Source organism: Herpailurus yagouaroundi, unplaced genomic scaffold (assembly GCF_014898765.1).
Source record: "Herpailurus yagouaroundi ecotype Mexico unplaced genomic scaffold, PumYag 166, whole genome shotgun sequence".
Classification (NCBI taxonomy): Eukaryota; Metazoa; Chordata; class Mammalia; order Carnivora; family Felidae; genus Herpailurus; species Herpailurus yagouaroundi.
In genome coordinates, this window is record NW_024412407.1 from 5,273,389 (window position 1) to 5,301,287 (window position 27,899).

At 58.8% G+C, this 27,899-nt stretch overlaps 2 protein-coding genes across 7 annotated transcripts; one reads left to right on the top strand and one right to left on the bottom strand.

The window, feature by feature from the left end:
* The first annotated feature begins 759 nt into the window (after positions 1-759).
* Positions 760-10,035, top strand: MCRS1 (microspherule protein 1). 4 transcript variants are annotated; one of them, XM_040488237.1, is made up of 15 exons: positions 819-941; positions 2,102-2,553; positions 2,742-2,880; positions 3,248-3,386; positions 4,001-4,159; positions 4,311-4,420; positions 5,260-5,368; positions 5,630-5,768; positions 7,939-8,014; positions 8,378-8,406; positions 8,523-8,615; positions 8,791-8,873; positions 9,031-9,118; positions 9,354-9,481; positions 9,599-10,035. In XM_040488237.1, exons 2-15 carry the CDS (start codon positions 2,505-2,507, stop codon positions 9,683-9,685), a joined length of 1,428 nt encoding a protein of 475 aa, XP_040344171.1. In that variant the 5' UTR covers positions 819-941; positions 2,102-2,504; the 3' UTR covers positions 9,686-10,035. The 4 variants fall into 4 exon arrangements, with proteins under 4 accessions (XP_040344175.1, XP_040344171.1, XP_040344174.1 ...); XM_040488240.1 differs by having other exon boundaries at positions 2,102-2,295; XM_040488239.1 differs by having other exon boundaries at positions 2,102-2,221.
* Positions 10,026-27,639, bottom strand: KCNH3 (potassium voltage-gated channel subfamily H member 3). Of its 3 annotated transcripts, none has more exons than XM_040488235.1 (15): positions 26,993-27,639; positions 25,285-25,518; positions 24,664-24,798; positions 23,758-23,891; positions 23,074-23,317; positions 22,527-22,684; positions 22,234-22,441; positions 18,067-18,348; positions 17,572-17,771; positions 16,873-17,122; positions 13,405-13,622; positions 12,298-12,629; positions 11,814-11,920; positions 11,105-11,181; positions 10,026-10,985 (listed from the first exon to the last, which is right to left on the bottom strand). In XM_040488235.1, the coding sequence occupies exons 1-15, from the start codon at positions 27,066-27,068 to the stop codon at positions 10,389-10,391; spliced, it is 3,252 nt and encodes a 1,083-aa protein (XP_040344169.1). In that variant the 5' UTR covers positions 27,069-27,639; the 3' UTR covers positions 10,026-10,388. The 3 variants fall into 3 exon arrangements, 2 of the variants coding, with proteins under 2 accessions (XP_040344169.1, XP_040344170.1); XR_005794420.1 differs by lacking the exon at positions 10,026-10,985 and adding an exon at positions 11,444-11,577; XM_040488236.1 differs by lacking the exon at positions 24,664-24,798.
* Between the last annotated feature and the right edge of the window lie 260 nt (positions 27,640-27,899).

The following is a 27,899-nucleotide window of genomic DNA, read 5'->3' on the forward strand; positions in this document are numbered from 1 at the left end:
CCCTGACAATGTCCAGGTGACGTGTGGTTGACATCTCCATTGAAAGGATTACCCAATGCTGGACAGCTTTGGAATTGGGACTTCCCTTAATCTGAGCTGTGATATGATTCTCTGCAGTTACTACTCTTTCGTACCCCTCTCAGGAAACATAAAACAAACAGAAACCCTCTTTTAGTGGTCAGTTTGGATTCTCAGGGCCAAACTTGCCCGGTGCCTTGTTCTCCCATCCCAAGCTTCCCTCCAGGGCACTCTCCTCTGGACTTCTCTCTTACCTACCGAGGTCCACAACTGCTTCCAGCAGTCCTGATGGGATCGGGCTGCCACTGGGCATTGCTCTTTCCTCAGGACCTCTACCTCAGGCCCACGACCCTCCATCCGTTCCTTAGACATCAACCTCCCCGCCTTCTGTACGCCACACCTCTCCAGCTGGAGCGAACGCCACATCATCTCCCCGTGTTGTGCCTAGCACAGGGCCCGACACACAGCAGTTTCTTTAAAACCACTGGGAAAATCAAACAATACATCGTTGCCCCTGGGAAACCATCAAAGGCTCCCATATCCCGTGGGAATTCGAAAGCCGAAGTGGGGTCCCCCGCCCACCCTACCTCCAGCCCGCCTCTCAGTCTATCCTACGCCAAGTCTCGCCTTTCCATTAATCACTCTCTTCAAGCGAGTAATCTTTCTGGGGACTATAATCCCTCATGTTTCCCCCTATGTTGTCCCAATTGTGAAAACCTTTTATTTCGACTATTAGCAAAAAGTCGGCCCATTCCCTGCCGTAACCACGCCCCCTTCATCACATTCCCGGGGCGAACCGGAAGAGATCGCGCCTCCCCTAGTTCGCAGACCCGGAAGTAGATGTGTCTCACGGAAGCCGGGTTTGGCCCTGCGGCTGCTGCCGTCGCCGCGGAGAAATTGTTGGAGCTGGCAGCCTAGGAATGGTGAGACCTCGCGGTTCGCTTCTGAGGGTTCTGAGCAGAGTTTGGGGCGAAATGGAGTTTTCCAGAGTGCCGCTGGGGAAGACCCCCCCCCACAATGTTTGGGGCCCCGCCCCGGTAGCGCCCCGAAAATCTGCGCATGCGTGGGCCGGACCGGGCCAGAATCTGGTCCGAGATGTTACGCATGCGCAAAGGTGGGCAAGGCGAAGGTGGGGTGAGACTTGACCTGGGAGTTAGTCTCCTGTCCCTCGCCACCAGTTCGTGGGGCTTAACCCAAGGCAGCGAGGACATCTGGGTGCACTCGGTGCTTTGCTTTTGAGTTTCAGGGCTGACTTCACCACTCTTATTCCGAGCTCCAGAAACAGACCGGCACTATTCCCCCACCGCGGGTGTGCACTCGGAGAACGAGGGCCAGGGAAGGAAGGGGGCCCAGACTTAGCCTCAGGCTACCCTTCACCTGACCCCCAAGTGTCAAGATTCCCAGCTGTATCCTACGGAGCCGAGCGACTAGAGCACCTGGGGGCAGGGCCAGAAAACTGTGCGGAGAGCCGCCCTGGTCTGAAGGGGCGGGGCCCGCAAGCGGCACGCCCAGAGAGTCCCCAGTACCTGAGTTCTCTGGGGTTAGGAGCAGGCGCCCCAGGGCGGTGGAAATTCGCTCAGTCACCAAACCGCGTTTTTTTAGGTTCCACGCAGTCCCACCCGCTAAATCTTCAGCCAAAGCTGAAAATGAAAATAAAAATTAGATGGACGGATCAGAGTTCGATCTCCATTTCCCTGGTTTGGCTTGGAAGGGCAAGGGTGGTGCTGCTGAACTGAGTGGGCAGCGAAGATAAGAAAAAGTGAGCCACTAATCCCTTGTTTCCTGCTGGTTTATAGTCGAGGCCCTTCCTAGCGACTGTGAGTAGAATCATAGAGGTCTGTGGACCCCCTAAAATGCTATGTGTTTGTACATTTTCCTGGAGTCCATAGCTTTTATATTCTAAAAGATGTCGGTGACCTTTAGAAAGCTGTTGGTTTATCAGGGTCATGGCAGAATAGAGCCTTGTGTTTCTTCTCCTTATGTCTTCCCTAGTTTATGGGATCCTGGGGGAGCTGTTCCAGTAGAAGGTGGGGCTGGCCCATTGGAAACCTGTGCTTCAGGGAGCCTTATTTCTCCTTTGCAGAATCTCCTCTCAGCCTCTAAGCTCACCTGGTCAGAATCCTTGGATGAGCCTGTGGGACCCTTCCTCCTAGCCCTGTGGTTTGGAACCAGTGGCTTTGGGACTGTAAGAGGATGGACAAAGGTAGTATGAGGCCAGGCCAGCTCCCCAAACGCTCAGGCGCCAAGCATCTGCTGATTCCACCCCGTGCCTGGCACGTATGTCTTTTCGTCCTGACTGGGCATTGCCACCTCCCCCTGGGCCAGCACCACCCACGTACCTCTCGGCAGAGGCCACAATTGACTGACTTGCTGTTGAGCTGCCGCTCTTTGGCACGGCTGCATTTTGATGGCAGAGGGAGCAGTTATGCCCAGAGCCCGGTGTGTCGGCATCACCAGTCTGACCTGAGCACCATGTGCTGCACGACATGACACGTGGCACCGGGAGAACTGCCCAGCGTGGAAGGTCTGGGCCAGGTCTGAGCCCAGATGGGATCTGGATGGCCAAGGAACTCCCACATTAAAACCTCAAATGTCAAGGAAGCAAGGGAAGGGCCAGGAGGGCTGGCAGGGGGAGGAGGAGCAGAGGAGGGGTCCCATGTTCAGAGGCTCAAGGCTCTACTAGGCACTTAGGAGACTTGAGTTCACTGCTTTTCTTTTTCTAGATTCTCAGGGGCTGCTAGATTCATCTCTGATGGCATCAGGCACTGCCAGCCGCTCAGAGGATGAGGAGTCGCTGGCAGGGCAGAAGCGGGCTTCCTCCCAGGCCTTGGGCACCATCCCTAAACGGAGAAGCTCCTCCAGGTAGTAAGGGTTTGAAGGGCCAGGAACTGGGCAAGGGCATTAGGTGCTACATGTCTTCACCACTGTTGCAGTGGCTACCCGAGCCCCTCTGGAGCCTAAGTACTGGCAGAGCCTTGTGCTTTTCCTACCAAATCCCTCTTGTGGGATATGGGCCAAGGGAGGGCGATCTGAGGTCTTTGACATGGAATCTTTGTGGTGCAATACCCTGTCATCTCAGAGGGATGGAGCATAGCAGTTCCATGCCCCATCCACTGAGCCGGAGCAGTTAGCGCCCAGCCGGGAACCTGCTCTGTTTCAGAGGCTGAGTGTGTGCAGGTGGGTCCTAGGGAAGGGGCAAGGGATGCTCACTGGGTAGGACTCTCCACAGGTTCATCAAGAGGAAGAAGTTTGATGATGAGCTAGTGGAGAGCAGCCTGGCTAAGTCCTCTACCCGGGCGAAGGGAGCCAGTGGGGTGGAACCAGGGCGCTGTTCGGGGAGTGAACCTTCCTCCAGTGAGAAGAAGAAGGTGAGGGATTGGGATACGTGGGGGCCAGGGCCAGATTTTGTTTTTCCCCACCACCTTTGCCAGCTGACAGGGGCCCTGGCAAAGGAGACTTGTGAGAAAATCGGGTGGCCTCAGCCCCAACCTCAGATGCCTCCCTCCTGAGAGCCCATCGCTCCCTACTCCCCCTTTCTTGCTGCACCCCCCCCCACACACACACACACCCTGTCAATGCGTCCTGTATCACATTCTGTGTGGGAGGCATGGAGCGTGCATCTATTCTGGGAGCAGACAGCCTGTTCCCAGCATTGCTGGGTGTAAAAATAACCCCCAGGTGGCATTGCTCTGGCCCTAGACACCGTACCAATAAGAGTGGTTTCCTGGTATCCTCCCCACCCACCCTCCACTCTGGGGTTGAGGGTGCCACCAGCAAAGAGAAGACCCCATATGTTCAAGGATTATGTAGAAGTACTTTGGTAGAGATGGGAGGGGGAGGGGTGGGGACTAGAAAGACGAGCTCCTGCCTGTGTTGCTTATGGTTGGGTGGGACCGGGGCCACCACACAGTGTGTGAAGTTCAGGGTCCAAAGCCCCATCTGCCCTGATGCCGGCTTTGAGCTCTTCCTGTCCTCTGCTCAGGTGTCCAAGGCCCCTAGCACTCCCGTGCCGCCCAGCCCAGCCCCAACCCCTGGACTCACCAAGCGCGTGAAGAAGAGCAAACAGCCACTTCAGGTGACCAAGGATTTGGGCCGCTGGAAGCCAGCGGATGACCTCCTGCTCATCAATGCTGTGCTGCAGGTAGTGCTTCCCACTGCAGGCTTCACGTCCCCCCTCTCCCCCCAGCCTGCGGTTCCCAGCCCCTGCACTAGCCCAGCAACACCCTGGGGGTGGCAGGGGAAGGGTCCTTCCCAGCTCTAGGGCTGGGACCAACCCATCTGGGGCCTTGCAGACCAACGACCTGACATCTGTCCACCTGGGCGTGAAGTTCAGCTGCCGCTTCACCCTTCGGGAAGTCCAGGAGCGCTGGTACGCCCTGCTCTACGATCCGGTCATCTCCAAGTGAGTGGGACCAGCTCTGGCAGCATGGAGGGACGAGGAACACTAGAATTTGGCTCCTGGAACAGAGAGAACTATACAAGGGCCCAAGGGAGGGGCCTGGGAGGCAGGACTCATGGGGCCTTGCATCCTCTGGGATGATATTGAAACCAGGCAGGCTTGGGAGGGAAGCTTCTTCCTGCTGCCAACCCGGCTAGTCCTGGCTTGATGCCAGAAGCAGGGGATCTGGAAGCTGCAGAAGCAGCCTGGAAAAAATATCCGAATGAACGCCAGGAGCCCTGGTTCCACCCGGGGGGTCTTGGGCAGGTCACTTTCCATCCTTTCCCCACTGACCTCCACAAGAAGGAGTTGGAACAAAAGAACACCAAGGCCCCTAACAGTCCAAGTTTCAAGTAAGCCTGTGTGCATATGCCGTGCACACTTCCTCCTCAGCCACTTCGTTTAACATTGTCATTGCTGGCGGGATGCTTACCACCCGTCTTCTGTTCCACGGTCTCTAACACCATTTAAGCTGTAGCCACGGCCCTGACAGGAAGGGGGCAGGGCTCAGCTTTGGAGAGAGGATGTGGTGGGCAGTGGGTGGTCTTGGGATCTCCCTCAGGACTGGTCTCTGGGGGCTGTGCCTTGAGTGTCTTCGAGGAGGTGAACACTGGAAACTCGGTTTGTTGAGTTGCCTGTTACGCTTTCAACAAACGCATGAGGCCACAGGTGCAGTGCTAAGCCTTCGGCTGGTCCTGCTGAGGGCCTGGCCTCTAGTTCTGGATCTCAGAGGCCTATAGGAACCCCGGATTGCTTGACCCCCTCCCTTCAACCCTGCCCTCTTTCTCCCTCTACCCCCTCAGGCTGGCTTGCCAGGCCATGAGACAATTGCACCCAGAAGCCATTGCCGCCATCCAGAGCAAGGCCTTGTTTAGCAAGGCTGAGGAGCAGCTGCTGAGCAAAGTGGGATCGGTAAGGCTGAGGAGCAGAGAAGGGCAGGGTGGGGACCTAACCACTGGGAAAACTACGGATGTGGGGAGGCCCCACTGCCCGGAAACGTGCCTGGCAGGTCTCGTATATTGGCAGGGGCCTTTGTGGATGGGGTCCTTAGGAAGAGCCAAGACCGGCTCCCTCTCACTTCTCCCAGCTCCTGGTGGGGACGGGGTGGGGATGACGAGGTCGAGACAGGAATGAGAAAACCCAAATGCCGAGAACACGCTTCTTGCCCTCCAGACCAGCCAGCCCACCTTGGAGACCTTCCAGGACCTGCTGCACAGACACCCTGATGCCTTCTACCTGGCCCGTACTGCCAAGGCTCTGCAGGCCCACTGGCAGCTCATGAAGCAGTATTACCTACTGGAGGACCAGACAGGTAACTGGCTCCAGGAGCTGGCGGAGTGGGTGTGTGGGTGTAAGTGTGAAGCTGTCTGGGCACAGTTGCCCTCAGGTGCCCAGTAATGGATCCCTCAGTGGCCCCCAGTGTCTTGCATCTCTTGGCAGCAAAACTTCCTTCCAGGAGGAAGGAAAGTGGCTGGAATGACACTCAGCAGCATGGTAAGGGTAGCCCAAACCGTCTGCAGTCCTGAGCAAAAAGTCTAAATGGCAGTGTTGTCTCCCACTTCCTGTTTTTGTTGTCGTTTTTAACATATTTTGCTATTATGTAAACAATACGCTAACATAGTCTTCGTGAATAACGTTGAAAGTGAATAAAAGGTGAAAGTCCCCCGCACTGCTTTATCTTTCCCCATTTCCCCCCCAGAGGTGGTAGGCTCTCTGTCTTTCTGCCCCTTCCCTCTCTCCACTTTCCTTCTCGCTGCCTTGGAGCCATGCGGAAATTCCCATTGGGCCTTCACACCCAGGCCCCCTGCCTTCCTCCTTTCCCAGGGGCCAGAACACTCTGCCCACCTCTTCCTCACCAGCAAGTTCTCGCTCCTGATGACAAACTCGGGGAAAGTCAGCTGACTAAAGTGCGGGAGGCTCTTCAATTTGACTTGGGATTTGGGATCAGGCTTTCGTGGTGCAGCGTAGTGTAGACACACACTGCCCTCCCTTCCTGGATGGTATTGCCCATCAGCGTCTCCATAGTTGTCCACACTGTTCTGGAAATGAGGCTTTGCCTGTGCGCTCCGCCTACTCCCTGGGTCTTACTGCTCCTGGTTATCAAAAGATACTCCTGCAAGAGGATTTGAGGAGATCGTGTCAGGGATGCCCTGTCTTTCCTTCCTGAGGGTCTCTGCAGTTAGTGGGCAGCCCTCTTTATTCCTGCAGCTTCCACAGCTCTGCTTCTGCCTCAGACTCCGACGTCCCTGAATTCCCACAGAGAGTGGACACGAGATAAAGTTGATTTATGCTGCTGTAGCTGGCTTCTTTGAAAGTTATCTTGTGTAAACGTCTCTGTTAACTCAGAGGTTTAATTTTTCTCTCCAAGAGTCTTTTCTGTGGGTATTTGATTTCTCCTTCGCTGTCTAGTGCTGGGAGGTCCTAGGAACCGGGTAGATACACTGCTTGGCTCTCAAGTTGGCTGAGTATTAAATTGGTGGGATTTCAGGCAGCTGCAGTCGGGGGGGGGGATGACTGTCCCAGTCCCTTGTTTCCCACACAGTCTGACCTAAGGGGGTTGAGGGTGTGGAGCACTTGTGGCTCCTGTGCAGCCCCCCTCACTTCCCCAGCCAGACAGTGACCACACCCCGGGTGTTGACAAACTCCCCAGCCGACGGTTTCACAGCCACTAACTACTGAGCGACACTGCAGTCCTGGGAACAGCTGGGCTTAAGGCAGAAGTTCTCAGAGTTTGTGGGCCCCCATCCCCCTTTGCAATGTGGTCAGAGAAAAAAAATGGAAAAACTTCCACGAAACTATTTATTCTCAACACATCTAATGGACTCTGATATTATTCTATCCCGTTTCTTTTTCTTTTGGGGGGGGGGGGCGGAGGAAGAAATGAAACTAATTTCATGACTGTCAATACCTCATGACCCGCAGTTTGAAAAATACTGGCTTACGGTGGGGGCAGCTCACTTCTGGCACATCCTGAGGAGCACTTGACCGGCATGTGCCTCTCTCTGCCCCCTGCTGAGTGTGGCAGAGAATATTTGGGAGCGTATGATGTGTCGGAGGAGCATTTTGGATTTGGAGTCAGAAAAATAGAGCTTGGGTCCTGCCTCTGTCCTAACCCTGAGTCACATGGCTTAACCCTGCTTCCTGTGTCTGTCCCCTCGTGTGCACAGGGGAGCTGACAGCGATGCCTGCCCTCCTTAGTTCAAGGCTGTGTGAGAACCCTCGCACACTGAAAAGCACACACAAAAAGTCAGCCTTAATTCCCTTTTCCTTCTAGAACCACCTCTGCCCTTAGCTAATGTCAGGAATTCTTTGTGCCAAAAGAGGGTGTCTAATCTGGTCTGTGCTCTGTTGCCTATTGATTGCAGCGCAGAACTGTTGCCACAGGTTGTCTTCACAGTTTGTCCCCTTAGTTCAGTTGCTGCTCGGCAGCTTAGGGTGGAGTAGGAGCGGCGGCGCTGACCGTCCCCCCGTCCTTTGTTCAGTGCAGCCGCTGCCCAAGGGGGACCAAGTGCTGAACTTCTCCGACGCAGAAGACCTGATTGATGACAGTAAGCTCAAGTGAGTGGCTGGGGCCACAGACAGGGTACAGAGTGGAGTGTGCCCCCCCCCCACCCCCTTGGGGTGGGCCAGAGCTCCCTGGGCAGCACTGCCCAACCTGGCCTCCTGCTGCTGAGAATCGGGCCCAGCCCACACCCAGCCTTGTGCACCACTTGCCGCTCTTGGCACCTGGTCTCTTTGCTGAGCCCCATCCCTTTCAGCACCCCACCCCCCACCCCTGGGAAGGAGGCTAGTCCAAGGTCAGAGGAGCAGCCTCCTGGGTTGTTCAGCTGAGAGACTGAGGAACACCCTAAGGAGCCAAGTAGCACCTGATGGTTATAGCAGGTGATCCTGATTCCTCCTCCTTCCCCCTTCTTCCCACAGGGACATGCGGGATGAGGTCCTAGAACATGGTAAGTGTACCCTGGTGGGGACCGTTAGGGGGTGGAAGCCCCTGCCAGCACAAAGCATCGGTACGAGGTGCTGATGACCTCAGAGCATCCCCGCTTACCACCCTGCCTCACCCCAGAGCTGACGGTGGCCGACCGGCGCCAGAAGCGAGAGATTCGACAGCTGGAACAGGAGCTGCATAAGTGGCAGGTGCTGGTAGACAGCATCACAGGTGAGGCGGCGGGGGACCCGGGGGGGGGGGGCCTGCTCCAGCTCCCTCTGCCCCACCCAGAGCCCCTGTGCTTGCCTGGCTGGCTGTGCCCTCATTTCCCACGCCCCGGCTCCCTGCCTTCCATCCCGCGGCCCTCAGGCGGGCTCTGCGTGACACCAGCTGCTCCCCCTCGCAGGCATGAGCTCTCCTGACTTCGACAACCAGACTCTGGCGGTGCTGCGGGGCCGCATGGTGCGGTACCTGATGCGCTCCCGAGAGGTAAGGCGGGCCCGGCCCCTGCTTCCCCGGGTTTCCCTCCTCCGCCAGTCTTGTCCTCGCTGACCTCTTCTGTGTCTGGCCCCTGATCTCTCGTCTTTCCCTGACCTGTGTAGACCCATTCCTCAGGTCCCAGCCCTCACCTACCCCGTTTCCCCAGATCACCCTGGGCAGAGCAACCAAGGATAACCAGATTGATGTGGACCTGTCTCTGGAGGGTCCGGCCTGGAAGATCTCCCGGAAGCAAGGTACCGGCAGGCGGCAGTGTGGGGGTGTCCCTCCCAGCCTCTCGCTGCCCTCCGGCCCTGCAGCTTGGTCTCCATGGGAACCCGCTAGGGTTGAGCAGCTGGCATTTCAAGAGCTCTAACTTGGGAGTCATGGGTGCCTTCTAGCCTGTTCCCGGGAAGCAGTGTGTGTGGGGACTGCAGGCCCTCTTCTGGCCTCCCCTGTCTCCTCATCCCTTTCGCCTCTCCATCCCCACAGGTGTCATCAAGCTGAAAAATAATGGTGATTTCTTCATTGCCAATGAGGGTCGGCGGCCCATTTACATCGATGGACGGCCTGTGCTGTGTGGCTCCAAATGGCGCCTCAGCAACAACTCCGTGGTGGAGGTGAGCTGGGAGGGAGGTGAAGAGGTCATGATGAGACCCGGGGCGTGGGCGGCCGGTGTGTGGGCCTGGCCCCCAGTCCCACCTCTGTCCTCAGCTGCTTTTCTCTCTTGCCCACAGATCGCCAGCCTGAGATTCGTCTTCCTCATCAACCAAGACCTCATTGCCCTTATTCGGGCCGAGGCCGCCAAGATAACGCCACAGTGAGGAGTGGTGGCGGGACCCGTGTGCTCTCTCTGGCCTCCGGGTCCCCTGCCATTCCAGCCCCTAGGAGCTAGGAACTCAGGCTCCTGGAAAAACCATGGTGGGCAGGAGGAGACCCAACTGGCCCATTGATCTGAGCCTCTGTGGGAGGGCAGGGCTGGTCCTTGGGAAGCTCCTCGAGGCTGGAACCCTCCGGCTTCCTTAGAGCCAGAGCCCCTCCCCTTCTCTCTCTGCAGACCACCCTCCTCTGCCCCTCAGATTCCCACCTTTTCCCTTTGTCTCCGGCTGATTGGCTTCAGACTTTTCCTTTATTATTTTTCTTTTGTAAATAAAAAGCACCGAGTTCCAAAGTAGTTCTTTTTATTATATATATTTTTTAATATAAAAAATGGGACTAGTGAGGCAGGGACACATGCAGGGGATGGCAGAATCCCTCGGCCTCAGGCCTGTCCTCCATCCTGCAGAGACAGGTCAGAGAGCAGGCTGAGGTGGGGCACCAAGATTCCCAGCCTGGGGCCTGCCCCTGAAGCTCCAGCCCACTCTGAGAGTCAGGGGCCGGGCCCTCTTTAAGTCTCAGGCTCCCTGCCCTGAGCCGGGGACCAGCACAGAGTCCTGGGGAGCGGCTGCCACTCTCTCTGCCGCCCCGAGTTCGGGCAGAGCAGCAGACGGCAGCGTGTCTGGCAACACTGGGTTCTGGGGCTGGCAGTCAGACCCCCGTGCCTTCTTCCTGGGTCCACTGGACTGTGCCAGAGCCGTGGCAGCCGATAAGCACCATCTCCAGGCTATGGGGTTCCCAGGGCAAGGCCAGGCCCCCTGACCCTGGCGGGGGCTCTCCAGTACTCGCAGCCTCGGCCTGGTTAGTGGGTTCCGGGGGCCCAGTCCTAGCCCCTTCCTCGGGGGCCGGTGAGCCAGGGGTACTGGGCTCGGGGCAGAGCTCTGCTGAGGCCGGGGGCTCTGAGTCAGAGGTGGGGGTCCAGAAAGCTGTGGCTCGAGGCCAAGGGGAGCTCTGAGAGGCCGGGGGGCCCCAGGGCCAGGGTGCTACGAGGGGAGGGGGCCCTGGACGAGGGTGGGGCCAGGTCCCACTCAAGACAGAGGCAGCTGGGGGCTGCAGGCAGTACGAGGATGTCCCAGTGTCCACACACAGAGGCTGCAGGAGCCCAGAGGTGCCGGCTAGGCACGGCCCCTCTCCCGATGCCCGAAGGCAAGGACCCTCCCCGTGGGGCGCCAGGACTTGCTGCACAGCCTGGCGAAGTGACTGCAGACCCTCCCGCATCTGCAGCACCTGCTCAGACAGCTCTGTCACCTTTAGGGAGCGAGGCAGGAAAGGGCGAGGTTAGAGAGGAGTCTGGACCTCACACAACGGCAGCGCCCGCCCCCCTCCCCTCGGCTCCCCTCCCCACCTCCACTTTGCCCCTCACCCACCGCCTGCCGCAGCTTGTCCAGTGTGTCTGTGTTCCTTGCCTCACTGGGCCCGAGGGGGACAGTGAGCAGGCCGTTTTCTGCAAAGAGTAGACTAGGGTTACCAGCCAGCACCAGGAAGAGGCCAGGCATGGGGTCCAGGCCTCTGCCCCAGTTAGCACAGACCACACTGGCCTGGCGGGGCCTGATGCCAGCCACGGCCACTTCCAGCCTTGCCCCGGTTGCCGAATTCTGCCCAAACCGCAAGGAGCCCTTGGGCACGCTGCCCCACACTTTCCCCCTCAGGACGCTGCCCTCTGCGCCTGTCCTCCAGACACGCGACCGCTCCCAGGAGCTCATTACCTGGTCCGCTCTCGGGGCTGCGTGGCCTGGGGACCACTTTCAATTCTGCTTCCCCCTTAGCCCTCTATCCTCCCCAGGGTCTTAGCAACATTATCTTCTTTAACATGCACGACAACCGTACTGCAGACCAGAAGCTGGAGCGAGAACCGAGATCTTGCTGCTGGAGAGCTGACCGCAGGGATCCAAACCCCTTCCCGACCACCAAAGTGCTGGTCTTAACCACCAAAATGCCCAAACCATGCAGGCTGGGAAGGACAAGAGGCAAGAAGTCTTTACCCCGCCGGTTTCTCAGGGGTGCACAGGGCAGAGAGGCAGCCCTGCCCACCTGCCGCCGCCCCCCACCCCCCAACCTCAGAGCAGGCCTCAGTACCTGGTCCAGGGGAGGGGCTGCTGCTGCATTCCGGGCCAGGCTGCCCCACACGGAAAGAGAACTTGGGCTGGTCGGAGCCACAGCCATCCTCAATGCCATCTACTACCCTATGGACACGGGTGCCAGGACAACAAATCAATCCATGGGCAACCACTGTGGTGCCCTAGTGTCCACACACAGGAGCCCCCTGGAGTTCGGGGCCCAGGAAAGGTAACACGTGGTCCCTTTCCCTAGGAGCTTGCAGTTTTGCCGGGGGGTCCAAGCTTGAGCAACAGGACACAGCGGGAATTCTGAGCAGTAAATGGCCATGGACCAAGCGGTTAGGGAGGGGCCGCAGGAAGGTGGAGTCCAGGAAGGCTTCGTGGAGGAGGCTGGGACTGGTTAGGATGGAAGGATGGACACCCAGGGGAGGAATGTGCCTGGCTGGACCCCAGGGCTATCGCCACCATCTTTGCCAGATCACAGGGGCCCAGGGCCTGCTTACCTGGGGCTCAGATCCGGGGGTACATTCCACGGTACAGAGGGCAACTGCAAACCCTCTAGGCTTCGAGGGTGAACAGAGGGGCCGGCCTCAGCCTGTGAAGCCCCTGCCCTGCCCGGCCGTCCTCTGCTCCTTAGCCTGGGCCGGGGCGCGGTTCGCCGTGGGGATAGCAACTTAGCAGCGGAAGAGGAGGATGTGCAGCCGGGGGACAGCAGGGGGCTGGAAGGCTCGTCCGCTGGGGCCGGTGAGGCCGTGGGGCCCTGCTCCCCATCCGTCTCCTTCTCCTCCAGTGTGGACATAAGGGTGTTGTCACCACTCAAGGAGCTGGTGTCTGCCTGGGGACAGTGGGGCACAGGGAACCAGCCTGGATAACCCCTACCGTGTCCCAGTCACCTGCCCCCCGTGACCTCATCTCCCTAGAAGGAGCCATCTTTGTTAAACTGGATGCCCAAGATCTCCCACCCTTGGAGGCAGAGGCTGTTACTCGTGGCGGTGAAAGGAGGTGGGTGGGGGACTGCTCTTCTGCTGCCACCACAAAGCCACCAAGCCCTGGAGGAATTTGCTGCCCTTCAAAATTCTAGGCAAATGTGGATACATCACCCCTCTACCTGGTCCCTCAGGCTAACCGAACTGTCCAGGGGAACACAGTGCTAAAAACTGGTTTAGAACTAGTGGTAGAAGCCAGGAAAATTCGAAGCCCTTCAGAGCAGTTGTCTCTCATGGTGAGGAAGCAGGGAGAGCCGCAGGGCTCTCTTCGGAGGCAGCCTGGAGGACTAGTGCCCAGCCCTGCCCAGGGGCCCCATCCGTCACGTGTGGCCTCAGCCTCCATCCCTTAAGACTCCGCTGTGGACCAGGCCAGGCCGTCTCAGGCGGGCCGGGGAGAGCCGGCAGGGCTGGCGGAGCACGGCTGGGCTGGGCTGAGCTGGGCTCTAAAGGACAGCATGGGTATGAAGGGGCAGGAGACGGGAGAGTGTAGACCCCCCACAACGTGTGGGGGTGTTAACACCAGGCCAGGCGCTCACACGGCTCCTCCCCAAACCCCAGCCTCTGCCCACTTCACCAGCCACCCCCCCCCCCAGCCCCCTCCGCACACATTCCCGGTGCCCTCACCTCTGCGGGGCCTCCGCCGGCACCCAGGTTGTAGCTGAGCTCCCCTCGGAGGCCCCGGCTGAAGCGTGGGGCAAACTCGGGGTACAGTGCGAGGCTCTCGTGCAGCCCAGTCAGCTGGAGACACTGCAGGACGCAGTAGGTCAGCCCCTTTACATCAGCATTGGCCTTGACCACCTGTTCCCTCCGGGGCAGCTCACAGCCAATCAGATCACCCTTCCCTGGGAAGCGGAAGTAGAGGTCAGCAAGCCCTGCCCCTCAGCCCACGCACAGAGGGTCAAGCAGAGGCAGCTGAGCTTCCCTTGTGAGGTGAGTGGGGCCTTCGGAGCCAAGACCCAGACGGGCAGAGGGGCCCAGGCTCCGGCCGACCCCCGGCTCCTCAGACAGACTTGGAGTGAAAAGCACTGAGGCCCAGGAGCTCAAGCACTTCCGGGATGGAAGCCACTGTCCTGAAACACACCTGAAGTTTAGCTCTGAGATTAACTGAGCGGTCAACAATTCTGGTGGTTCCGAGGCTGTCTGTAGATGGGAACCCGGGCCCCATCTCTACCTATAACGTCTGCAGGAGACCCCACAATCCGGTATCTTTCAAGCCTCACACGTGATTCAGGTGGGGCTCATCCAGGAGCCAGCAGGTTAGTGCCCAGCGCGGCACAGTGAAGAGGTCAGGCAGCCACGCTTCTTCATCTCCCTGAACCCTGGTTCTTGCGGGACGGATTTTGTACTGACTGGGTCCTGGTGCTTTCTTGATCTTACCAGAAGGTGTCAATGTAGGATTTTCCCACCACCCAGCTGGGACTGCCACCTGGCTGACAGCAGTTGTAAAATGGCATCAATTAGAGTCCGTATCCCAATCTCAGAGATGTTAAATTATAGGGGGGAAATGTGCATCTTACAATCAATGAACTAGGGTGCCTCCAATCACGGACATGTGAGGAGTAAGCAAGTTAGTGTAGGTAAAGTGACTGACACAGAGACGATCAAAGTTCGTTTCCTTTCTCTCCCTCTGGACAAGAGTCCCCTGTAGATCGTTCCCAACAGAGACGGCCTGCCGTAGGCAGAGCACTCGCCGCCTTCACAAGGCAGCTCAGCCCACTGCCGGAGTTCGCAAGATTGGAAAGCGTTTCCTTACCCTCAAGGAAGAAGATGGATCGCTGCCACCCTCCACCGTGGGCTGGCTCGTGCTGCCAGCAGGACTGAGCTTAGCAGCTCCTGTAAATGTTCACGGACTTTTGCTCAAACTTAAGTGTAGAAAGCATTGCTGTTAAATTGTATTTTCTTGGTTTCGGGCCATCCTTCTGGTTCCTTCTGAGAGCTGTTTGGATCTCAATGTGCTCATCTGATGAATGAGCCCTCTCTCCTGTGTGTCATCTGGAAGTAAGAGAAGTGTGTATTTTTTGTCTTCATCCAAGAGGTGAGATAGAATCGAGAAATAGGACAAGACCAATGACAGAGCCTCCATGCCATCAGTCTCAGACCAGAGACTGCCCTCCAGGCCGGCATTGCAGCCGGAACCTCCAGCTCAGCGTTCCAGCCCCCTCAGGTCTTCCTGGTACTGTCACCCAGCCCACTTCTCTTCTCTTGCCTCCTTCCCCCACAACCGACTGTGTGTGCTTAGCTGTTAGCTCATACGCAGAGGTAGGGGCCAGAATTGACGCCACGAGCTGCACGGTGAGCCTCAGCGGCCAGCAGCAGGCAGGAGGCCCCTGGATGTCCAGCGAAGGAGGCAGGTGGGGGCAGGAATGAAGGCAAAGCAGAAAACCAGGTTGTGGGGAACCGGGCATACATCGGGGCACCCGGAGCCATCAAGTCAACAGAGGAAACAATTCCTCTGGAACGTGTGTGCAGGCACAGGATGGATCAAAGGTGGCAAAAGCTCCAGTGCTGGGGACGCAGGCAGTGAGGTGAAGGTGGCAGACATTCTTGAGGCTCGTCTTAATAGTGAACAGGATTATTCTGCAACCTGGTGCGTGGCAGCAGTGAGGAGATGTTCTTACAGGACCAATGCCAGCTCCCAGCCACACTGCTTCCTCGGCTCCGAGATGAAAACCATCTGTTTAATAATCCGCTCGTCAGTCTTGACCAGTCTGCAATTGTCAAAATCTGTCTGTTTGCCCTTCCGAATCTCTCCAGTTCTCCAGCATTTCTCAAGGACTGCCAGCTATATGTGGGGGGCCATAATTCCGTTTCCTGGGAGTCCTGGCATAAAAGGCATCTAGGTCGGGAAGCCAAACTCCCAGAAGACTCAAGGTGAAAGGTGTGGCAGCCTCTCACCTCTCTTACCTCCAAGACCCCCTTGATGGTATTTCTTTTTCCTGTTGGTAGATCATCCTCCTCAGGGAAGCGGGGAGGGACGCACAGTAGTTTCTGGGCATCTAGTCTTCTTAATTCTCCAGGTTGGTGACAAACCTCAGCCCCTCCAGGCGTCAGCCACCCCCACGGTGAGTCTACAAGTACTTGGCCGAGGTTTCACCTCCCTTCCATCCCCTGTTGTGAGGCCCTCCATTACCCAAACAGGTCACAGAGTTCCTGCCTGCTGGGGTCGCTGCTGGGAGCCTCCCACAGCCATGGACACCCTCAGCTCTGTGTTTCCAGGAGTGCTTTGCGTGTGCCTTCCTAAAGCCCGGTGTGTACAGCCTGCCATCCTGAAATTGTGCCCTTCCTTGGGGACACGGCGCTCCCTTGATCAGAGCTCCTGAAAGCACAGTGTTTGAAGCCTTAGGGTTGGCAGACTAGGTTCTAACCCCACCAGCCAATTCACGAACCTCTCCAAGCCTCCTGCTCCTTCCGTGCAGAACAGGCACGAGACACCAGTGCCTCTGCCAGGGGTTTTGTGAGGTTTGTGTGAGCTGAAACACCTAAGGGCCAGCCCTGCAGTGAGACCCTTGGGATCAGCATTATTCTGACGTCCATCCCACAACTGCAATCTCTTCTTCCTTGTCCAGGGACTCGACCCATTTCCACCTCTTTCTTTTGCCAAGAAGGGAAGTATATAGGCAGAGTCCGAGCCCTGCTGTTGCCCGCTGGGGCCCTGGGCCTGCTCTGTGACCCGCCCTAGGAAAGCACAACCCCCCTCTCCCCTGACCTGGTGGAGGGGCCCCACAAGAACAGCTCTCATTCCCTTCTTGCAGCCCTGCCTAAGCACTCTCTCCAACACTGCCATCCCTAGCATTTGATTTTTCTCCTTGGCAGGAACTGCTGATCCCCCCCATCCCCTCATAGGCTGCAGGCTGGTGGTCCTCCACTCACTCAGGGAGCCTTGAACACCTCCTTGTGTTGCCACCCGGTGGTCACTGGGTCCGCTTTGAGCTTTGTCTGCTTGGAGCTTTGCGCCATGGCTTCTCCTGACTCCGTCCTGGCTGTTTCTCCGCGGGTGGCCTTGCCTGTGCCCCCGTCCACGTTTCTGCTGATGGGGCCCTGGTTCCACCCACCTCCCCCAAAACCCCCGCTTCCTCTCCTGCCCTCACAAACCTAGGATGGCAAGTACGGTGCCGCCCTTGAGCACCTCCATGGAGCCGGAGCAGACAAAGTAGAGGGCCTGGAGAGCGTCCCCTTGGTGGATGAGGTACTCGCCAGGCGTGCAGAAGGCGGGACGCAGGGCCAGGGACAGTGCCCGCAGGCAGCCACGGCTCGCGGCCTCAAACAGAGGCAGCTGCAGAACCTCCTTGTGCAAGTGCATGGCGATGTCTGCTCGAAGCTCGTCTGGGAGGCTCTGCAGCAGCTGCAGGGGGGAAGCAGGTGGGGAGGTTAGTGATGGCAGAATGCAAGGCAGCCTCCAGCCAGCCCTCTTTACATCCATCCCACAGGCCTTAGGAGCAAGGGGAAGTGTGGGAGGCACCTGAGGCTCCGTGCCTGTAGCCCGTACCGGCAGTGCGGGAGGCTGCCTCTGCCCCCCTCCCATCACTTTAGCCCACCGTGAGCTGCTTGGCTTTCCTCCTCCAGGCCCAGAGCCGGATGTCGGTGAGCAGAGCCTCCAGGCCTAACAAGGGTGGAGAAAGGCCTTCAAGGCTTTTTGACTGCCCTCTGCCCCATGCTACTGCCCACTCCCGGGGAGCAGAAGCCAGGATTTTGTGTTCCTTGCCCCCCAGCCCACTCCTGGGAATTTTAGGCCAAACGCATACTCCTGGAAGGAGCAAAGGCTGGAAGGGCCAGCCCTGGAGGCCTGCGCACCTCAGTGGTGTCGATACCGTTGTTCACAGCCCACGTCGCCTGGAAGTACTCGAGCATGCGCTGCTTGAGGGGCTTGGGGATGCGGTGGATGCGGATATAGTCTCGGAGGTCACGGGTGCGGCTGTGGTACAGAAAGCGGCGGGCGTACATGCGCTGGATGATGGCCGTCACGTTCCCAAACACCACCGCGTGCATCAGGGCTGGGGAGGGTGGCGAGAGGGGGTCACCTCCAGGCCCGGCCTGACACCACGCTGGACACATCTGTCCTCCCTCCCACCATCCAAGTCTCCTAGGCAAGACACGGGCCGCTGTGTGGCAGGGAGTCCTGCAGCCACATGGGACTCCCCTGGCCCTGGCTCTGTGTTCCTTCAGTCCCCAAAAGCAGAAGAACCTCTGAGAAGGACCTTGGGGCCCTGGGGGGAGGCGGGGTGTTGGGGCCACCTGGAGCCACAAGTCTGAGAGTGGGCCCAGGACAGGGAGAGCAGCAGGCCTCACCGCCAATGAGCATGGTGCAGATGGAGAAGATCTTCTCGGTGTCCGTGTTGGCGGACACGTTGCCGAAGCCCACGCTGGTGAGGCTGCTGAGCGCGAAGTAGAGGGAGGTGATGTAGGCGCTGCGTAGCGAGGGGCCGCCCAGGAGCTCCAGCCCCGTCCTGTTGGCCTCTCCGCTGACGCTGCTACAGTTGTCGTTCCGGCCGGAGCTGTTCCCTGCCACAGGGCTGCGGCCCACCAGGTAGTAGGGGGTCTCGAGTCGGCGGGCCAGCTCCTGCAGCCAGCCTGGGGAGGGGACAGGGCACACCTAAGCAAGCGGGACGGCACTGCCACACCACAGGCGCACGTGTGCCCGCTGCTTCCCCCGGGGCGGGGGCCATGTGGGTGCAGACCACCCCCCCATGTCTTCCTGCCACTTTCCTCCTCTGCCGGTCCAGCACACCCTGTCCACCCCCTCAACCCTGACCAAGATAAGCACGTGAGGACGAGGCTGTCGTCTCTCCAGCCGGCGTCTGCTGGTGCTGAGAAGGGAGCAAGGCGCATTGCACCCTCTCTCCCGTGGCTGCCACTGATCCCAGCCAACGGGCCCGGCTGGAGGAGCACAGGACCCGCACCGGCCAGTCTTGTTCCCAGGGACGGAGAGGTGAGGCCACCTCCTCTGCCCTGTCCACCCAGACTCCTCCTGCTCTTTCTCTGGGCTCACCTGCTCCCAAAGGCTGCTTCCCCCTCACCCCTTCCACAACCACACAAACCACCCAACCCCATGTTCGCATTCTCAAGCACAGCGTGGATGCGTGCATATGCACCATCAAGGCCACAGACGTGCTCTGCAGTTGAGAGAATGAGGACATTCACAGGTGCACAGCCACAGCCACTCACACAGGAAAAGCCTGAGCGCACTTGGGAGAGAGACAAGGGCACACAGGTGCTTGCACTCAGACACCCAGGTAGGCGAGGCGAACACGAGCACACAGGTAAGCACACTCAAAGGCCACAAACAGGCAGGCACCTGTGCACACACAGAGGCTCCTGAGCACACATGCAGACATGGGTCAGCCTGGGACACTGGGCAGAAGCTGAGAGTGCTCCAGTCCCCCCCATCAATCCCACACTCTCTGGCTTGGACTTGGCAGGAGGTGGAGCTGAGTACTGGGCTCTCTCAGGAGCTCTGGCTACCCACAGTCACTCTGAGCCCAGCTGGAAGCTTGTGGGAACTCTAGGGTGTTGGATGGGGGTTCCTGGGGTCCCTGGGATCCTGGCAGAACCGGGGGTCACGGGGAGCAAGGAAGAGAGGGCTGATCTAGGGTGGAGACACAGAGGGCGGGTGCAGAGAGGGGGCTCAGGGTCTGTGGCTGCAATGGAACTCACCTCTCCACATGCGCTCTGCCCCTCCCACCTTGACACACCCAGTGTCTCTGCTCCACACTCTCCTGAACGCCTTATACACGCTCTCCCTGCCATCTCTACGCCCCTCCTCACCCCCAGACCTGTTTATTCAGCGATCTCACAAACATGTGCCTCATGCACAACACCCGAGGGCCATGTGATGGGGCTCAAACGGACATGCTATGGGTTAGGGCTAGAGGGCTCCCTAGAAGAGAGGACATTGGTGTTTGGTCTCCAAGGATGGCTAGAGTTTTGACTCAGAGAAACTGAGAGAAGGTTGTTCCCGATTTAGGGAAGGACCATATTGGGCCATCCCTAGGGATGGTGACACGTGCAAGCAGTTGCTCAGCTTAGCTGGAGTGTGCGGTTCCTACTGGGGGCATCAAATTCCCTGCTAAGGAATTTGAGGAGATGTGTCAAGGCCTGAGCCAAGGTGAGGACTTGCTCTCCTGTGACTCGACGTGTGCTGCAAGGATTCGCGGGAGTGTGCCAAGCTCGTCAGTCGCTCGCTCTTCAGCTAGGCCCGAGTTGAAGCCAGTTCCAGGTAAGGAGAGTGGGCAGCAAGGGGTGAGAAGCAGGAAGATGAGGGGAAGGTTCCAGAGGGGCCTGTCCTCTCTGTTTGGCCATGGGGCACTGGCAGCTCCTGGAGCTGGTGGTGCGGGGAAGCTGTTCCAGAGGCCAGTGGCTTTCGTTGAGAAATGCCCCGAATGATCTCCCTCAGCATTTAGTACAATCTTTTGAAAATGCAGCCCATCTCTATGGGGCTAACGGGAATAGGGGGAAGGAACTCTGTGTCGACACCACCCACAGCAAGGCAGAACCCAGGCAGGGAAGCCGGGGGCAGGGACCTCCCAGAGCCAGACCAGAGCCAGACCAGGAGGGGGCGCCACTTCCCCTCCAGAAATCCCTTCTGGGGCTGGACTCTGGGAGGTCTGGGTGTGGCTCTGACCCAGCTGGGGAGTCGCTTCCCTGGAGAAACAAGAAGGGGAAGATGATGTGAAGAAGGACTTGGAAACTCCCCTAATGTGAGCTAGTACCAGCCCAAAACAGAATGAAATTACTCCAGAACTTAGGGTGCAAGAATTAATATGAATATCTGCAAAACAGCCAGCCCCCCACTTGCCCATGTTCTCCATGGCGGGACTCAGAGCCCCTCCAAGAGCCAAAGATATTCTTCCCATCAGCTGAGCAGCCTCTGTGAGGTGGTCAGAAAAAAGGAGCCACAGGGACCGGAGACTCAAGAATGGCCCTATTTGGGCACAAACTGACCTGGGGATATGGTGTCTCAGCCCACTTTGGGATCAGGGCTTTGCATCACTATTATCTATCTCCCGGCCCACTGACCGTGTCGCCGTGTCCGCCTCCATCACAGCCTCCCTCTGGGAAGGGCAGGTGCCAAGGAGCTGACACTGCCTGCAGCAGCCCGATTCCGTGTGCTCGGCAACTAGAGCTTTGGGGAATATCCAAGTGGGCCTCTGGGCCACACACCAGTCTCCACGGGCTTGGCAAGGGAGAGAGGATTTGCAAGAGCCTCCTTGGCCCTGGGAACTGATCGGAGCACGTTTCTAAGGCCCAGCTGGACTCCTGGTGACCCCACCAAGGAGCAGATGGTCATGCAAGGCCATCTGAGCAGCTGGCCTGCTGCCCATGGACTGGAACAAGCGTACAGGCCAGTTCCTGGGAAGCCACCAGAGGGCTGGAGGGCAAGGGAGGGAGAAGGTGTGTTCGGTTTTGGAGCCTCAGGGTATGAAGAGTTAGAACTGGCTGGAACAGAATGGTTCAGAGTTAGAGGAAGGATGGAGGTTGAGCTGGTGTAGTGGCACCATGGAATGACAGGGGACAAGGTGAGGGGAGGAGACAGGGCCAGGGCGGAGGAGGCTGATGGAGGGCCTCATTGCTCAGGGCAGAGGGGTAGAGCAGTTCAAAGGGGTGTAGTTAGCAGAGTCAGGTGCCACAGGGACTTCAAGAGGATGCGGGTTTGGCCCTAGGAGGTCACTGCAACCTGCTGGGTACCATTTTGGGTGGAGAGGTGGGGGTGGGAGCCTTCCTGGCAGGAGTTAAGATGTGAGTGGGAGGCGAGCAGAGGGAGGAGTGGAAGTAGAGGTGAAGTGAAGGAGAGTGAGTACACCAGCGGAGCAGAGAGAAAGGCTGCATTTTAGGCCTGGGGGAGGGCAGAGAAGCAGCCGAGAGGGATGGGCCTGCATATAACAAGAGTGGGGAAAGGCCTTAGAGGGCAAGGTGTGGGGGGCGGGATTCCGAGAGGGTGGTGCAAAAGCACCAGGCACCAGAAGTACCCAGGGCAGTGGCTCCCTGCACGGCCTTCTCCTGAGAAGGGTTGATTCTCAGCTGGGCAGAGGCCTGAAGAATGTGACAAAGGCTAAGGCCACAAGGAGGGCATGATGGGTGAGTAGGACTCCCCTGGGCCCACCAGGCTTTCTCCACTATGCCTGGCTGCTGAAGAACAGGCCTACCTCAAGGTAGTGGCTCTGTCACAGTCACACCTGTGTGCACGTGCACACACACTCACACATGCGCGCGCGCGCGCACACACACACACACCAGCCCCCACATTCTTCTCACAAACACACACCTACTTGCATGTATGCCCCAGATACACATGCAGACTTGCACACATCCCTGACCCCCCCCATATCAGCTCACAAACACACCCGTGGACTCACATTTCCCTGACACACACACACTCGAGCAGACATATTCCTCTGTTACATATGTACACACACACACTCCCCTCCCCCGCCACCCCTCGCCGGAAGCCTCTGGTACCAATCTCCGGCAGCTCCGAGGCACTGCTCTCGATCTCCAGCTGGCCGATGTAGAACCAGACGCAGGCCACCCAGTGGGCGAGCAGGGCGAACACAGCCATGAGCAGGGTGAGTACCACAGCACTGTACTGCGAGTAGCGGTCCAGCCGCGGGAGCAGCCGCAGCAGCCGCAGCAGCCGCACCGTCTTCAGCAGGTGGGCCCCAAAGTACTGAGGTGGGGGGAGACAGGGAGGTCACCCCAGGGCTGGCCCCGCCAGCCCTGCCCCAAAGCCCACCCAATCAAGCCACACTGACCACGTTGACCTTGAAGGCATGTAGCAGGTCAAAGGGCAGCGCCGCGATGACATCCAGCAGGAACCAAGTGGTGACATAGTGGAGGCAAATGGACTTTGGGGCAAATACCACCTGGCCTGACTTGGACACAAACGTGGTGCGGAAATTCAGCACGATGTCTGCAAGAAGTCGGGGTGGGACTCAGCATGGGGTAGCGGAGGGGCCACACCTTACTGGGCATTGACACTTTACTGGGTATCTGACATGGCCTGGGGCCCCCTACCATCGTAGTTCATACAGAACTCTAAAGGGTGGATACTGTTATGCCCATTTGATGGAGGGAGAAACTGAGACTTGGAGAGGCTATCATCAGCTCAGGGTCATATAACCCGTTAGCAGTAGAGGTATGTTTGGAACCTAGGTTTGATTTCAAAGCCCACAGGTCACAAACAGGGGGAGGGCATGGGGGACACTTGTCAGCAGGCACAGGAAGCCATGCAGACTATCCCCATCAAAGCCCGAGGGGTGCCCGGCATGGGGTGGGGTGGGAGGCACAGGGCACACGTACCAAGAATGAAGAGGACCTCCACAGCCAGATCACAGACGCTGGGGGCACTGCGGGCGGCGCTGGGCTCCCGGGCTGTGCTCACACACACGCTGTAGGGCACGGTGACAGCCACGTAGAGGGTGGCAAGCAGGATGAAGCTGTCCCAAGTGGCCCTCAGTGCCCCACAGTGCAGCAGGATGAAGGGTGACTTTCGGATGGCTGCTACTTTGTACTCAGGCAAGTTTGGCTTCTCCCCAAACACCCCCTGAGGGGGGCAGGGCAGGTCCAGCCAGGGAGGACAGGAAATTTATAGAAGCTGAGTTGGATAGGGTCTGGGACAGGCGGCCACCTCCTTTCTCTCCCTGCATACTCAAAGCAACCTCTGACACGGGCATTAGAGCCCTCATGTTACAGATCAAAAGACTGAGGATCAGAGAGCCCACTGACTTAGCTGAGGGCACACAGCCATTTAGGGGAAGAGCCGACATTGATCCAAGTCCCATCTGACTCCAGGGCCAAGACTCTATCTTTGATGGATCAGGCATCTGACATTCCCTCCGTCAGTCACAACCCCAAAGTGCTGGTGGGGCCTGGGTGGTCCCCTGGACATCCTCTCTGTGCTGGGCTTAGTTCCCCTCCTCCATCTCCTCAGCCTGCCCCTACGGTGCCCTGCCCCCCAAACACACACCCTTATGCGCAATCCACCTTATTGAGCTTGTGCTTGCCCTTGGGCTGCTTCTGCAGGTGCCCAGACAGGTGGTAGAGCACAGCCCGGCTCCGCCGCCGGTTGGCATTGAAGCCTTTGGCTCCTGCCCGGCCATATCGGCGCCGGCCACCACCTGCAAAAGAGCGGCCCGTGAGGATGGTGGGGGGAGTGCCCACACCCCCTAGCTAGGGTCTTGTGTGGAGGACACCAGTTGCTGGCCCATGACCTGGGCCAGTCTGACTCATTGACTGGTTAGTCTGTTTAGAGTTGGGGGCTCCAGCATCCTCACTTCCAGGGGCACTTATAGACACTCTTCCCCATGCCAACTTGCAGGAGAAGGAGGTCTGGATTAAGGCAAAGGCAGGAGAGGATCTCCATAGGGAAAGGCCTGAGACAGGAGTGGGGAGGTGGTTCCCAGGGCTGGGGGGTGGGTAGGGGGGATGGAGAGTACCCCTAGCATCCCCAGCTGCCCCCAGTGACAGCCTTGTGAGCTGGCCATTAGGCCTCCCCAGTCCTTGGAGGATACAAGAGGGGAAAGGTCCCAGGGACTAAAAGAGGGCTTTGGATGGGGCTCCCAGTCAGCTCTGTGTGAGGGAAAGGTACCAAGTGGGTCTGCACTGGGCCCCACTAATTGGTCCGAAAATGGTACTTCGCGGGCACTAGCGGAGTTTGTTTGCTTTCCGTTTCTTAGTAAAGTTGACTTCAAAACTCCAACTTTGTCTCAACTGGTCTCTTTGGAAACAAGCTTTCCATATCTGGGCATGTGGAGATGAGAGCAGCACAGGCCTCTCACCCAGCAAAGTGGGACTCAATGAGTGCAAGAGGGTGGGGGGACCCGTGAGCCCAAGCTGGGTGCCAAGGCCCCACCCACAGCAGCTAAAATCAACAGCCCCACGGGCACCCACCTGTCTCCTTCCAATTGTCAGGGCCCCCTCGGTTCTTGGTGTCACTGATATCCTTGTGAGAGACCAGGAAGAGGGCCACCTCCCCTTTCTCATTCTTTATGGGTATCACATCGAGGAGACACCAGAATGGGAGCCCTGGGCACAAAGACAGACTTAGCCTAGCTCCTGTTCTCCACCTTGCCCGAGGTGACAGAGGTTCCACTGCCACCCCCCCCCCCCAAGACACAAGCAGGATGGGGGCTTTTCTGGGAGTGGAGCGGCGGCCTGGCTCCATATAGGACAGGACTTGATGGAACAGAGAGGGTGAGGGAAGGCAAAAGAGAGCAGAAATGACCATCAGACATGTGTGTTCATAGACCTGTCCTACTGAGACCGGGACATTTTTCCGCTGAGGTGGGAAACTCAAGATTGGAAATTGAGTGGAGACTGAGGCTGAGGTGGGGATGGAAGAGAGAAGCCAAGGGACAGTGGATGGGGCGGGGAAAGTAAGGGGATGTGGGAAGACAGGACGGGATGGGGAGATGGAGAAGATGGGGATGGAACACAGGGGCAGTGGATGGAGTGGGTGCCAGGCTGGGTGAGGCCTCAAAAGTGAGGTGGGCTGGCCAGGTGGCCCCTCACCGCTCTTCCGGTACAGGATCAGCTCAGCCTTGAACTCCTTGTGCTCATCCAGCGCCTTGCGGATCTGTTGGCGGACAAGCTCACTGGTGTCTGGCCCATAGAGGAAGGAGCAGGCGCAGCCCCGCTGCATGACCTCGGCCCGGGAGAAACCCGTGAGGTCGCAGAAGCCATCAGAGCAGTAGACCACGGGGAAGAGCCCCGCCACCTGGGCATTGCCCAGCACGAAGTTACTGTCTGCAAGAGAGCACCTCTCAGAGGAGGCATGGGGTGGAGGGGCACAGGGTCTACCACCCCTCTTTCCTAAATGCCTGCAACCAAAGGGTGGGTGTCACGAAACCCAAGAATTCTGTGTGTGTGTGTGTGTGTGTGTGTGTGTGTGTGTGTGTGTGGCTGGGGGTTAGGGCAGGCAGGTGCGGTCTATGAACAGGAATCAGTGTGTCACCTGTGTACCAGTGCCCTGCAAGGGTCCACTCCTAGCCATGTGTGTATGTGTATATTCAGGAATCAACACCGAGGTTGGTGAATGGGGCCCTGTGTGGGAACTGTGCCCTCTGGACCGAGTCCTGAGCAGCTTGGGGCATAGGGTAGGGCTGGGATGCCCAAAGAGGGCTGTACAACCAGCTCTAGGCAGCCACAGCCCCACTCATACCTCTGCCAGGTCCATTCATGGCTGTCTGGCTCCTCTCACTGGAACCCACCTGGATGGGAGGCGGTCCAGGCCACCATTCAGGCTGCACGTTTTTGAACCCCAGCTGCCTGACGGGGCTCAGGAATTAGTGAATGTGATCAAAAATGGGGGTGTAAGCATGGTAGCTGCACAGCACTGCCTGAAGCCAGCAATGTATTGGGGAGTGGGGGGCACTGAATCAGCAGGCTGCAGGATGGAGAAGCCAGTGTGTGTGTGTGTGTGTGTGTGTGTGTGTGTGTGTGTGTGTGTGTATTGGGGCAGGGGGCTGCTCAGTGATGGGCTCCCACCACCTATCAGGAACTGCAAGACCATGAAGTGTGCCAAGCAGAGAGCTGGGAAGCCCCACTGGGGGTGAGTGTGAGGGAGCAGGAGAAGGAGGGAGGGGGTTTTCACGACTTTCCCTGTGCTCAGAGCCCTGGAAACCCAGGATCCAGAAGCTCTGGTCGCCTACTCCAAACTTCCCCAATCTTGGTAGGAATACCCGAACCTATCTTTGGGGGTCTAGAGGGGTCCTGTGGGTTTAGGCTGGTGAGTTTTAGGCAGTGAGATGAGCTTGGACAAACAGTGTGCTCCTAAATCCCGCCTACTCTATCTCCTTTGCAAACCTTTTTCCTAAATCTGATTTTTGAAACCTCGGGCTGTCCCTGAGCACCGCTCCTCTCCCTCGCCCCCCACCCCGCCCCTCCACTTCTATGTTAGTCGGGGGGGATAGCGCCAGACTCAGGAACAGGGTGGGTTAGATTCACTAGGTAGGGGTTCGATCTCTAGCAAACAAATAGCATCCGGGGCCCCAAACCCTGAGACTTCTGGCCGTCTTGTCCAGCCTCGTGTAAAGTTGACCCTGGACCTTTTGGGAAACGGCGTCTGGAAGGAGATGGTGGCCCCGGCTACAATCAGGGCGTTGGGGACAGAGGGTGAGAACAGGAAGGAGCCAGGCTGAGATGTCGGGGAGCGGGACCTGCGGGAACCCTGGCAGGGAACGGCTTCTCTGGGAGCCAGTGGAGTGAAGGTCAGACTCACGCGTGCCGTCGAAGCGCGTGGCGATGGTGTCCAGGAAGGTGTTCTGCGGAGCCAGGAGTCCCCGCATGGCCGGCATCTTAGGCGGCCGTGGCCGCCTGCCCCATCCCTCCGGGGCGCGGGGGCTCAGCGCCGGGGGAGGGCGCCCAGCTCGGCCGCCCCCCACCGGGCCCCGCGCCCCCTAGCGCAGCCGTCGGAGGCTGAAACCCACCCCGGGTTCGCAGGACCGGCCAGCAGCCGGTGCGCGAGGGGGCGTCCCCGCCGTCGGGGCCCGGAGCATGGCGCGCGGCCTCTCGCGTCCTGGCCGCCCACGAATGCCGGGCTCCAGACTCCGCGCTCGCCGCGCTCTCCGCACCTTCCGCTCGCGGCGGCGGCAGCAGCGGCAGCGGCTCCCGTTTCGGCTGCGGGTCGGCTCCCGCCCGGGCTCCGCTCGGCGCCGGGTCCCCGCAGCTCCCTCGGTCTGTCGGGGAGAGGAGGCAGCCTCCCTCCCTTCCTCCGGGGCCCGCCGCCTGCACCGGGGTAACCATGGAGACGGGCACACCCAGGCAGGGCCGCCTCCTTAAAGGGACAGGCCTCCTGCCTAGGGATCCCCTCCCCTTGGGACCTCGGTGGGGGCAGGGGAGGCGGCGGCCCCCCTACCCCCGCCGAGCCTGCTGCCCGAGCCGCCCCAAGCCGCCCCGCCCGCCCCTCGGAGAAGACCGGCGAGCGCCTGGTCCCGCTCGGGCTGACTCAGCGCAGGGGCGAGGCGTCTTTCTCTGCAGCATGGGGGTTCGCACAGAGCCTCGCAGACTCTCCTCCCCCGGAGCGACCAGAGGAGAACTCCGGCGGGGGGGGGCGGGGGGAGGGTGGGGGGTGGGGGCTCTGTGTTTTAGAAGACGCTTTCCCCGAGGAAAAAATGTAAAGGGAAAGG